Source organism: Leptonychotes weddellii, unplaced genomic scaffold, assembly GCF_054177405.1.
Source record: "Leptonychotes weddellii isolate Sample4059 unplaced genomic scaffold, ASM5417740v2 HiC_scaffold_5569, whole genome shotgun sequence".
Taxonomy (NCBI): Eukaryota; Metazoa; Chordata; class Mammalia; order Carnivora; family Phocidae; genus Leptonychotes; species Leptonychotes weddellii.
The window spans coordinates 1-10853 of record NW_028023671.1 but is presented as its reverse complement, the minus strand read 5'-3'; the positions used below and the strand labels follow the sequence as shown (position 1 = coordinate 10853).

At 46.4% G+C, this 10853-nt stretch overlaps 1 protein-coding gene across 1 annotated transcript; it reads right to left on the bottom strand.

Annotated features, from left to right (window-relative positions):
* Positions 1–1209: 1209 nt before the first annotated feature.
* Positions 1210–4285, bottom strand: LOC145719601 (outer dynein arm-docking complex subunit 1-like). Its single transcript, XM_081811102.1, has 3 exons — positions 4022–4285; positions 3560–3673; positions 1210–1386 (listed from the first exon to the last, which is right to left on the bottom strand). The coding sequence occupies exons 1-3, from the start codon at positions 4259–4261 to the stop codon at positions 1315–1317; spliced, it is 426 nt and encodes a 141-aa protein (XP_081667228.1). The 5' UTR covers positions 4262–4285; the 3' UTR covers positions 1210–1314.
* Positions 4286–10853: the final 6568 nt, after the last annotated feature.

Here is a 10853-nt window from a genome sequence, read left to right as displayed (position 1 = left end):
ACAGCTCTTTCTGTGCCTTGGGCTCCATGCCAACCGGGAGGCAGGGAAGAGGGGCCCCGACTTGCTGAGAGCCAGGCCCTGCCGTTATTATGGTCATGTCACAGTGGAGGAAACAGACTCAGAGAGGGGACGCGACCTGCCCCGGGTCATCCAACAAGGAGGCGCTGGAGACCCTCGCTGGTCTGACCGGGAGTGTCGGCAGGCTAGCCGCCCAGGGCCTTCTAGCTGAGACCACCCTCTCCTTGTACCCAGCTGCACCGCCCACCGCCATCGGCAGAGGCTCCCACCACATGTGGCACTTGGCAGAAGAGAGGAGCCGGGCCACTCGGATTCTCTCTCTCAGAAACCGAATTGAGAAGGGCTAAGAATGCAAGAGCAGGGAGCTGCAGCTAGAAGGACGTGCGGAGAGAAGCCACAGAAGGTCATGTTCTGAAGCTCAAGTTCCCTGGAAGCCATGCATGAGCAGAAGCCGTGAGACGCAGTGGGGGCTCTGAAGGGGTCGTGGCGGACCAAAGGCGAGAAACGGCAGAGTCAGCCCCAAGAAGGAAGGAAATACTGATCTGGGCTACAACATGGGTGAACCCCGAAACTGCTACATTCAGCGAATCGCTGAATCCACGAATCGCTGCCATGAGATGCCTGGAACAGGGAAGTCGGTAGACACAGGAAGGAAACCAGTGGTTTCCAGGGAACTGGGGAAGACAGAGTGACTGCATATTGGGTACTGGCTTCCTTTTGGGGTGATGGGAGCGTTTTGGACCCAGAAGCCAGTGTCCTAAATGCCACTGAACTGTACATTTCAACGTGGTAAATTTTGTTATGTGTGTCTTCGCAAAGAAAGAAAGAAAGAAAGAAAAAGGAAGGAAGGAAGGAAGGAAGAAAGAAAGGAAAAAGAAAAGAAAGCCAGCCCTGGGGACAGAGATGGGCTTCTGGATTCCACACACATGACTCCGTCTGAAGGTGGCCCAATAGGATCTCTGTCCCTTTCAGCCAATACTGATAAGTAGCAATCTAATTACCCTCAGGCCCCGATGCTTCCCCAGCCCCCTGGCCCCTGCCACCTGAGGGGCCGCATGCACCATCTTGATTCATTCTCTCCACACCCCATGTGCTATGTGCTATTAACAGACTGGGGCCAAAGAGGTTAATCCATACACTCAACGAGTGGGGCCTTGCCCGAGGAACTGAGAAGTCAGTTCCATAAAAAAAAAATAATAGGTTATGAGAGTCTATTTCTAGAGTTCTGACCCCTCCCGCCAAAGCCTTAGGGCAAGGTGCGTACTGCCTGAGCTCTGTGCGGCCCCAGGAGGGTCCCTACCTGACAGTGTAGGCAGCTGCCGAGGAGACCATTAGGGAGCTGACCATGTGTCGCAGAAGCTCGATTTCCTGTGGGAGAACAAAACCAATGTCCTTCCTACAGCTCCTCACTGTAGGGCTTTCCCTTAGGCCCGGCAGCTCCCCTACAAGAACGGGGGACTCCTGCGCCATCCAGATGTGTGGACCTTCCTCATTAGTGGCCGCGGGGGAAAGGGATCTTAAAGGGGTACCGAGTACAGGGAATGCCAAACTGATGAGCTGGAACGCCAGCTTAGAGGGCTTATTCCGGCGGAACCCTCAGCCCAGAACATTCTGAAGAGCACCGACCTAACTTTGTGGTCTTGTTCAGCAATTTGCCTGAATTTCATAATGGTGACCACACGAACCTGTTTTCTAGTTCCAAAGAAATGTCTTTGCAGTATTATGGGTAAAAAGGGCTCTTTTCGGGAGAAAGAGGGAGGAAATTACATATATATTTACACACAAATATAACATGTATATATTTATATCCAATATACATATATGCACACATATAAAGTGTGTTACACATACAGTCATTCATATACATATGTATATGAACACACACGCACACACACGTGCACACACACACAGGGAACGAACTGGAAGAGATGGAGAGGAAATGGTGTTTCTCTGGAATACCTTTTGGAGTAGTTTTGGTTTGGGAACCCCTCTTTAAAGTTTACATATGAGAGGACGCCTGGGTGGCTCAGTCGGTGAAGAGTCTGGCTTCTGGCTCACGTCATGATCCCGGGGTCCTGGGATTGAGGGATCGAGCCCCCGAGTCGGGGGGGGGCGTCCCTGCTCAGCGGGGAGCCTGCTTCTCCCTCTGCCTCTGCCCCTCCCCCCACTCGTGCTCTCTCTCTCTCACTCTCAAATAAATAATCTTAAAAAAAAAAATAACCAACAACCAAGGGCACATCAAAAGCTCACAGAAGCCAGCTTGAAGGGCTCCCACTAGCTCCCACTAACTTGTCTCCCTTCTCTGGGACAAGTTGAACATCATAATGAATGATGATGGCCATGAAGCAAAGTGAGAATCCACGAATGCTTACTGATAACACACAAGTACACGGGGAAGAATGAGAAGCTCTTCCTTAAGTAAAACGCTCTCTTACAACGTTCCTCTCGTAGGAGGAACGAGAGAGGTAGATAAAAGATCACCATTCAGCAGCCGTTATGACGGTAATCATCATCCGGGCAAGAACCGTTAATGGATGCCCAAACAACCGAGTGGAAATGTGCCAGGGAACAGGATATTTACGTGGTCTCCGAGGAGCTCCACTTACTTCTCACAAAGGGAAAACACTGGAGACACATGGTTGACCAAGGGACCAACATCAACATCACCAGTTAAGGGACCAACTTCCATCCTGTACCTCCTACCTAATGCGCACCCAGGACACAACATCACCTCTGAGATATTCCACCCAAAATGCGCAGCACGAATCTCATCGTGAAGAAAGATCAGACAGACCCATGTTGAGGGGCTTTTGTACAACATGACTGGCTTCCAAAATGCCAAAGTCATGACGACAAAGCAGGGCTGAGGGATGGTTCCAAAAACAGAGCTTTGGACAACCACATGCAGTGTGGGTCCCTGGCTGGGAGCCTGGAGCAGGAAAATCAAATTAGCTATAAAGGACGTCATTGGGACCGTTGGAGAACTTTAGACAGGGACTATTTAGAATTGTAATAACATTGAAATTCCTGACTTGGATAACTGCCCTGTGTTTCTGCAAGAAAATGGTCTTAAACTTAGGACATACACACTGAAGTTCTTAGGGGCATAACGTCTGCCGTGTGCTCTCAAATAGTTCAGCAATCATAACAATAACTTATTTTCAGTAAAAATAATAGAGAGTGTGTGTGTGCAAATATGGCAAATGATCAATCTTGGTGAAGGCTAGAGTTCTTTGTACTATTCTCTCAGGGAAGGGAAGGTGGAGGAGAAAGGAAGGGTCCTCACGGGACAGCAAAGGTCACAGAGATACCCACAGAATATAAGTGGTTTTGCTGGCTCATTGATTGCCCTGGCTGATGATATTCAAAATGACATCTCTGGCTTCTGCAAGTCTGAACGAGGCTGCTTTCTTTGTTAGAGGCATCTGACTCTGGCTGATTCCGTACTTGAGGCCACAGTGTTGGGGTTGGTGGGGTAACTCTTGAATCCTCTCCTCTACCCCGGCTGGGCCAAGGGGTCCTGGGTTTTAGGACCACTGACCTTCTGCAGCTTGTGGTCCACGTTCAGGTAGCGGCTCCTCTCAATGCGCAGGAGATCCAGTTCCTCCCTCAGCGCCGCATTCCGCACCAGCTGGATGTCAAAGCGACACGTGACCTGGTGGGGGGTGAGGGGTGTACAAAAGTCCGTCTGAGGCCTGGCCTGCCTCCCTCTTCCACACTCAGCCAAGGAGTGGACACTTGTCAGAGGTGGAGCCCGTTCCCAATTTGGGGACCCTGAGAGCATTGCCCAACCACCCTAAGGACCCAGGCATCAGTCTCCTTTCCTTGGGAACCCTCCATCCATCCAGGATCGGGTCTCCTGATCCTTCTGTGGGAGCGCAGTGTTTCAGGCCTGCCTCCCTCCAGGAATCTGTCCATCGTTTCTGGAACTTGACCCCGTGATCAGTTTTCCCCCCAATGCCCAGAGATCAGGTCTGGAAAGAGCCAAGAGGATGATTCTCACCCTGTCCAACTGGTCTTCTAGGATCTTAATCCTTTGCCGGATCTTGACTTTCTGATCCAGGATGAGTCCTGGGGCCCTGACATCCTTACTATGGGCAAAGATCCGGGTCTCCCACTCCTGGATCTGGATGAAAGAGGAAGATAACCTATTTGTTGGCTGAATGTGGGAGAGACTGAGGCACCAAGAGAGGGTGAGTGGCTGAGCGTAGCTGCCATCTGCCATCCTTGTGGCCCCAGCCATCTGTTCTAATGATGCCCTTCTTCTTCTGCCTCTTCTGCTAACAATGCCCAACTTTCCATGTGGTTCTGGCTTCCAAACACAACAAGGCACCTTGCCAGCCACATGACCCGGGTCCCGACAATCACGGTGATTGTCCTAGGGATGGACCGGTTGACCGACCCAAGCTGAGCCAGCCTGAATCCCTTCCCGGTATTTTGGGGGAAATGCATGAGCTGGATGGATGGGACTCCGGGACTTGTGCTGTCATAGTCCCAGCACACGGGGTTCCTGGGAAGATGAGGCCAGTAGACAAAGTGGAGCCAAGAGACTGAGAGATGGTGAGAATGAGCTCGGGCGCCATTAGAATCCCTGTGTCTTGTTATGCGTGAAACCACTGCCAACCCGTCCTCATTTCTGTGTTCATCTTTATTTGGGGCATGCCGTCTCTCCAAATAAATTGGAAGCTCCACAAGGGCAGATTTTTGTCTTTTTTGACAAAAACCTACAGAGTAGGTTCTCAATAAAACATACAGATCAAATGAATACATGCATTGCTTAAGACTGTGTTTCCCGGGGCGCCTGTGTGGCTCAGTTGGTTAAGTGTCCGACTCTTGATCTCAGCTCAAGTCTTGATCTCAGGGTTGTGAGTTCAAGCCCCATGTTGGGCTCTACGCTGGGTGTGGCGCCAACTTAAAAAAAAAATTGTGTTTCCCAATTTGTGTGCTGTTATGGGTTGGATTATGTCCTGTCCACCCCCCACACCCCCTCACTGCAAATTCTTATGTTTAAGTGCTAATCCCCAGTACCTCAGAATGTGGCCTTATCTGGAGACAGGGTCTTTACAGAGATAATCAAGTTAAGATGAGGTCATTAGGGTGGACTCTGCTCCAATATGACCAGTGTCCTTACGCAAAGGGGAGATTTGGACACAGACGGGCATACAGGGAGAACGCCACCCTGTCAGCACTTTTGTCTTGGACTCCCAGCCTCCAAAGCTGTGGGACAATAAATTCCTGTCATTTCAGCCACCCAAAGTTTGTGGTACTTAGTTACAGCATCCCCTAGAAAACTAATGCATGCACCCGGGCACCCCAGAGCATCGCTGCAAACTCAAAGGGAGCACCACGGGGATATTAAGTCTTGAGGGAGAAACGTCGACGTGGATCAGACACTGCGTGAGCTACCAACTCAAGGCAGTTCACAGGTTCAACACAAGGCGGCGCCATGTTCCTTTCAATGAGTCACATCTTTGTGAAACCGCGTTTTTAGCCATTGCCGTGATACAAAACCAAACATCCAAAAATGTTACCAGTGGGGGAAACTGCCAAAGGGTACAAAGAATCTCTCTGTATTACTTTTTCCAACTGCATGTGAAGCTACAATTATCCCAGTAAAATTTTCAATTAAAAAAGAAGAAAGAAAGAAAGAAAAGCAAGTACTGCACAGAAATCAGCATGGAGTCAGAGTGGTAAGTCCAATCTGACTCCAAGACCGAAAGGCACAAACATCCCACAGGTAAGTAACTGTAGTTTTGGAGAATGAAATAGTTGTTTTTTTTTTTTCCTATTTATATATATATATATATTTTTTTTTTTTTTTCTTCCCCCAAATGGTCTCTAGGTTGTTAGGATGAAAACACTGGTTTATTTCAAGTAGATTTGTTGGCAGAACAAGACTGGACCCCGGAACAGCTCTTGAAAGCTAGCTGATTGTTCCATTTTCAGGAATTATATGAGTTAAATTGTTGGTAGCTTGGAATTAACCACTGTATTCGTTCTTCTCTTTCTGCAAAACCAACTACCCCCAACTTGGTGGCTTAAAACAATACCCATCTATGATCTCGAAGTTTCCATGGGTCAGGAGACCAGCACAGCTCAGCTGGATCCTCTGCGTGGGGTCTCCCAGAGCTGCAGGGCTGCGGTCTCATCTTGGACTCATCGCGTGGTCCCCTGCCAGGTGGCCCTTTCCGTGGCATGGCAGCTTGTATCTTCACGGCCAGCCAGAGAGCACCTCTCTTCAGTCTACTAGGGGCCAGTCTAACAGAGCACACCTAATGAAGGGAGTGACATCCCTTCACGTGTGCTGCATTTTGTGGGCCAGAAGCAAGTCACAGGTTCTGCCCCCACTGAAGGGGTGGGTAGTACACGGGGTCACCTTGGGATATGTTCACTACAGCCAAGACGAGAGTATAGGTTTCCCCATTATCTGAAAGTAGAGCATTCCTATGAGACCCTTCATAAGCCAAACAGGCATAAAGTGAAGAAGGAATTACCATTAATTCATATGGAAAAAAATGTATAGCATTCCCCTAGCCCAAAAATAACCTCTATTAGGTTTTTCTGATACCTTAGGACACACCTTGCTGACACATGCACAAAATAAACCGAGGGGCATCTGGGTGGCTCAGCCAGTTGGGTGGCTGCCTTCGGCTCAGGTCGTGATCCCGGAGTCCCGGGATCGAGCCCCACATCCAGCTCCCTGCTCGGTAGGGAGTCTCCTTCTCCCTCTGCTCCTCACCTTGCTCACTCTCTCTCGCTCTCTCTCTCGCACTCTCTCAAATAAATAAATAAAATCTTTAAAAAATAAAAATAAAAAAAATAAACCGAGATAAAGTACAGATGCTCACAGACAGTGCAAAACTCTAGCAGCTGGATGCTAGACATGCTGAGTGTGGTCCCCAGGAAGGAGGCTGGGGCGGGGCGGGGGGCAGGGGACACTCTCACTGCATTCCTCCTGGAAGCTCCAGGGGAGAATTCATTCCATTGGAATGAATTCCAATTTCTAGAAGCTGGATTCCTTGATTTATGTATTCCTTAGCTCGTGGCCACTCCAACCTCTGCTTCTCTTCTTCACATCTTCCCTATCATCACATCATCTTCTCTGATTCTGACACTCCTAGCTCTCCCTTATAAGGACCCTTGTGATGATATTGGGCCCACCGGGACAATCCAAGGTAACCTCCCCATCTCAAAATCTTTAATCACATCGGCAGAGTCTCTTTTGCCATGTAAAGTAACATACTCAAGGGTTCCCGAGATTACAGTGTGGACATCTTGGTGGGGGTGGGGGGACCATCATTCTGTCTACCATACTTCCTCAAGTGAAATTCATTTTTTTTTTTTACTTAATAGTTTTATCACCCATGTATGTACCCCTAAGCAAAAGTTTACTTTGGCCTGATTTTGAATTTTATGTAAATGAAATCATGTTACCTGTATGTTTTATGTCTTGCTTCCTTCCTTGTGGCTGTGTGTAATTGTGTTGCATTCATTTTTCATCACTGTATACTACTTCATGATATAAATACACCACAATTTATTTATTCATTCAAATACTGATGGACATTTGGGTTTCTTCCAGTTTGGAGCTGGCTAATGTGACTAATGCTTCTTTCAACATTCCTTTACAAGAATCCTGGTTCCAGGGCATGTGCTCAGAAGTGTACTTGCTGGGCGGGAGGAAGAGTTAACAATAGATCTAAACCTGTTTTCTATTAGAAGGTGACTTTGGCTTACTCTCTCCCAACAGGGTGTTTCCATGGAAACATACTGGGTTAAGGTAAATATGGAATGCCAGCTCCGTTCCCAGGCAACAGTGTTTATTATAAAAATGACCCCTGATTGGTGAACTACATTGGACTAGAAGGACTGAGAGTGGGCTCATGGATCTCTAGGGCCTACGTGACCAGCACTAAACAGAAACCTGGTTTCTCTGTGGGGCTTTCTTTTTTTTTTTTTTTTAATAAAGATTTTATTTATTTATTTGACAGAGAGAGAGCACAAGCAGGGGGAGTGGCAGGCAAAGGCAGAGGGAGAAGCAGGCTCCCCGCTGAGCAGGTAGCCAGATGCGGGACTCGATCCCAGGACCCTGGGATCATGACCTGAGCCAAAGGCAGTTGCTTAACCAACTGAGCCACCCAGGCGCCCGGGTATTCTTTTTTTAAGTTGTCTTCACACCCAACGAGGGGCTTGAACTCACAACCCTGAGATCAAGACCTGAGATCAACAGCCGGACGCTCAACTGACTGAGCCACCCAGGCGCCCCTGTGGGGAATTTCTTATAATTGAGTATGCTCCTGGTGGGGGCTTTGACTTAGACCCTATCCTCCTGAGTTGTTGGAGAAGTGACTCCTCTTGTATATGAAGCCTCCCTGTTCCAGAGTGGGCAACACCCAGCCGCTCACGCGGTATCTCCCAACTGGAGGTGCTGAGCAGCAGTCCCTGGATGCTCAGGGAAGGTGTGTTTGATGCTGTCATGCCAAGATGCTGTTGTTTCCTGCCCTCCATCATCCTACAAAGTGAACATGGTACCAAGTTATATAGCCTATTGCATCCTGTGAGCATGGATGTCAGGTGGAACTCAAGACTGCTTCTGATGACCATGCCAAGTGGAGGTGACTCCGAATCACAGGGTATGTCTATCTGTAAATTTAATTGATAATGGGGGAAAAAAAACTTTTCCAAATACATGTGACAATTTATACCCTCAACGGTAGTTCATTAGGAGTTCCCACTTGCTCCTTCTCTCCCCAACACTTGGTATTTGGGGACACTAATTTTTGAACATTTGGTGAGTGTTTAATGGACTCTCATTGTGATTTTCATTTGCCCCTCTCTGATTACTAATGAGTGATGAGTAATTCCGACGTTTATTGGACATCTGAATTTCTTATTTTGTGATGTGTCAGCTCAAATCCTTTGACTATTTTTTAAAATTTGGCAGGCACCTAGGTGGCTCAGTTGGTTAAGCGTCTGCCTTCAGCTCAGGTCATGATCCCAGGGGCCTGGGGTCGACTCCCACATCAGGCTCCCTACTCCAGAGGAAATCTGCTTCTCCCTCTGCCCCTCCCCCCCATTCATTCCCTCTCTTTCTCTCTCAAATAAATAAAATATTTCATTTTTTATTTTTTTAAATAAAATCTTTTTAAAAAATAAGTAAATAAATACAATCGGGCTGACTCTTCAATAATTTCTAGGAGTTCCTTCTATGTTCTTGATACTAGTCCTTTGTCAGCTACATGTGTTGCAAATAACTTTCCATTCCATGACTTTGCACACTCTTTTAACAGAAAATAACCTTAAAGTCCTGGGAAGCAAATCTTTTCCTTTAGAAGTAGAGATTTCTATAACTTATTTAAGAAATCCTTCCCCACCTTCACACATTTAGATCTCTGGTCCATCCAGAATTAGTTTTGGGGGTACAAGGTGAGGTAAGGGTCTGGTTTCATCTTACAATATGAATATCCAATTTTCACAGCGCCACTATTAGAGTCCTCTTTTTCCATTTCTTGAAGTCATACGTCAAGTGTCCCCATGTGCATTGGTCTCTTTCAGGGCTCTCTCTTCTGTCCCATTGATCCATTTGATTAGCTCTGCATCAATTACAAGAATTTTATAATAAATCTTGATAAATGATAAAGCAAATCCTTTCACACTGTTCTTCTTTTAAGTCAGTCTAAGTCATCTTGTCCATTGCACTTCCATATAAACCTTAGAATCTGCTTGTCAACTCCATCCATTCAAAAAAAAGAAAAACTTTCAGTACTTTGGTTGGGATTACATTGAATCTATAAATCAATTTGGAGATCTGACTTTTTATGACACTAACTCTTCCAATCTATGGATAGATCTCTACATTTATTAAGCTCTTCTTTACTATCCCTCAATAAAAGATTACAATTTACTCCATAGAGGTCCTGCACACTTTTGTTAGATTTCTTCGTAGGTACTTCTTTTTGGCTATTATAAATGTGTATTTTCTTCTTTTATTTTATAATAGTTATTGCTAATACAGGGCAATATCATTAACTTTGCATATTAATTCTGTATCCAGCCACATTGTTAAAATACCTATTAATTACAATAAGTTGGTGCTAGATTCTTCTGGATCTTCCACGTACACAAATACATGATCTACAAACAATGACAATTTCATTTCTTCCTCTCCAATGTTTCCATTGTTTTGTTTTTTTTTCCTTTTCCTGGCCATAGGGCACCAGATAGAACCTCTAGTACAATGTTAAATACAAAGTGGTGCTAGCTGACATCCTTATATTGTTACTGATCTTGAAGATAATCGTTTCCATGTTTTGTTATCAAATATGATCTTTTCTGTCGATGGCTTATAGTTGCCCTTTGCCAAATTCAGGAAATTTCCTTTTATTCCTGGTTTCCTAAGAGTTTTTAGCATGAATGGATGCTGAATGTTATCAAATACTTTTTTATTTCTACATAGAACGGTGCTATAAACAGGTACAAGTCCAAGGACCGTCTGTCATCAGTCTTTGATGTGATAGGCTCAGAAAATCAGAGTAAACATTTAAGCAAGCATCAGAAATGGTGTTTTGGGGTGCTGCTGAATGTATGTGTCAAGTCACATAAAGCACAAGCCTTATAAAAGTAGCAGTCAGGGGGCGCCTGGGTGGCTCAGTCGTTAAGCGTCTGCCTTCGGCTCAGGTCATGATCCCAGGGTCCTGGGATCGAGCCCCGCATCGGGCTCCCTGCTCCGCGGGAAGCCTGCTTCTCCCTCTCCCACTCCCCCTGCTTGCATTTCCTCTCTCACTGTGTCTCTCTCTGTCAAATAAATAAATAAAATCTTAAAAAAAATAAAAATT

What these genes read in the sequence shown, in the direction of transcription:
- LOC145719601 (XM_081811102.1), bottom strand. Translation starts at nt 4,261, where the DNA reads ATGGCTGGGGCCACAAGGATGGCAGATGGCAGCTACGCTCAGCCACTC. An exon ending in TAGAAGACCAGTTGGACAGG is followed by an intron (nt 3,674 to 4,021) that starts GTGAGAATCATC and finishes ACCCCCCACCAG; the next exon opens with GTCACGTGTCGCTTTGACAT. An exon ending in TGGACCACAAGCTGCAGAAG is followed by an intron (nt 1,387 to 3,559) that starts GTCAGTGGTCCT and finishes GTTCTCCCACAG; the next exon opens with GAAATCGAGCTTCTGCGACA.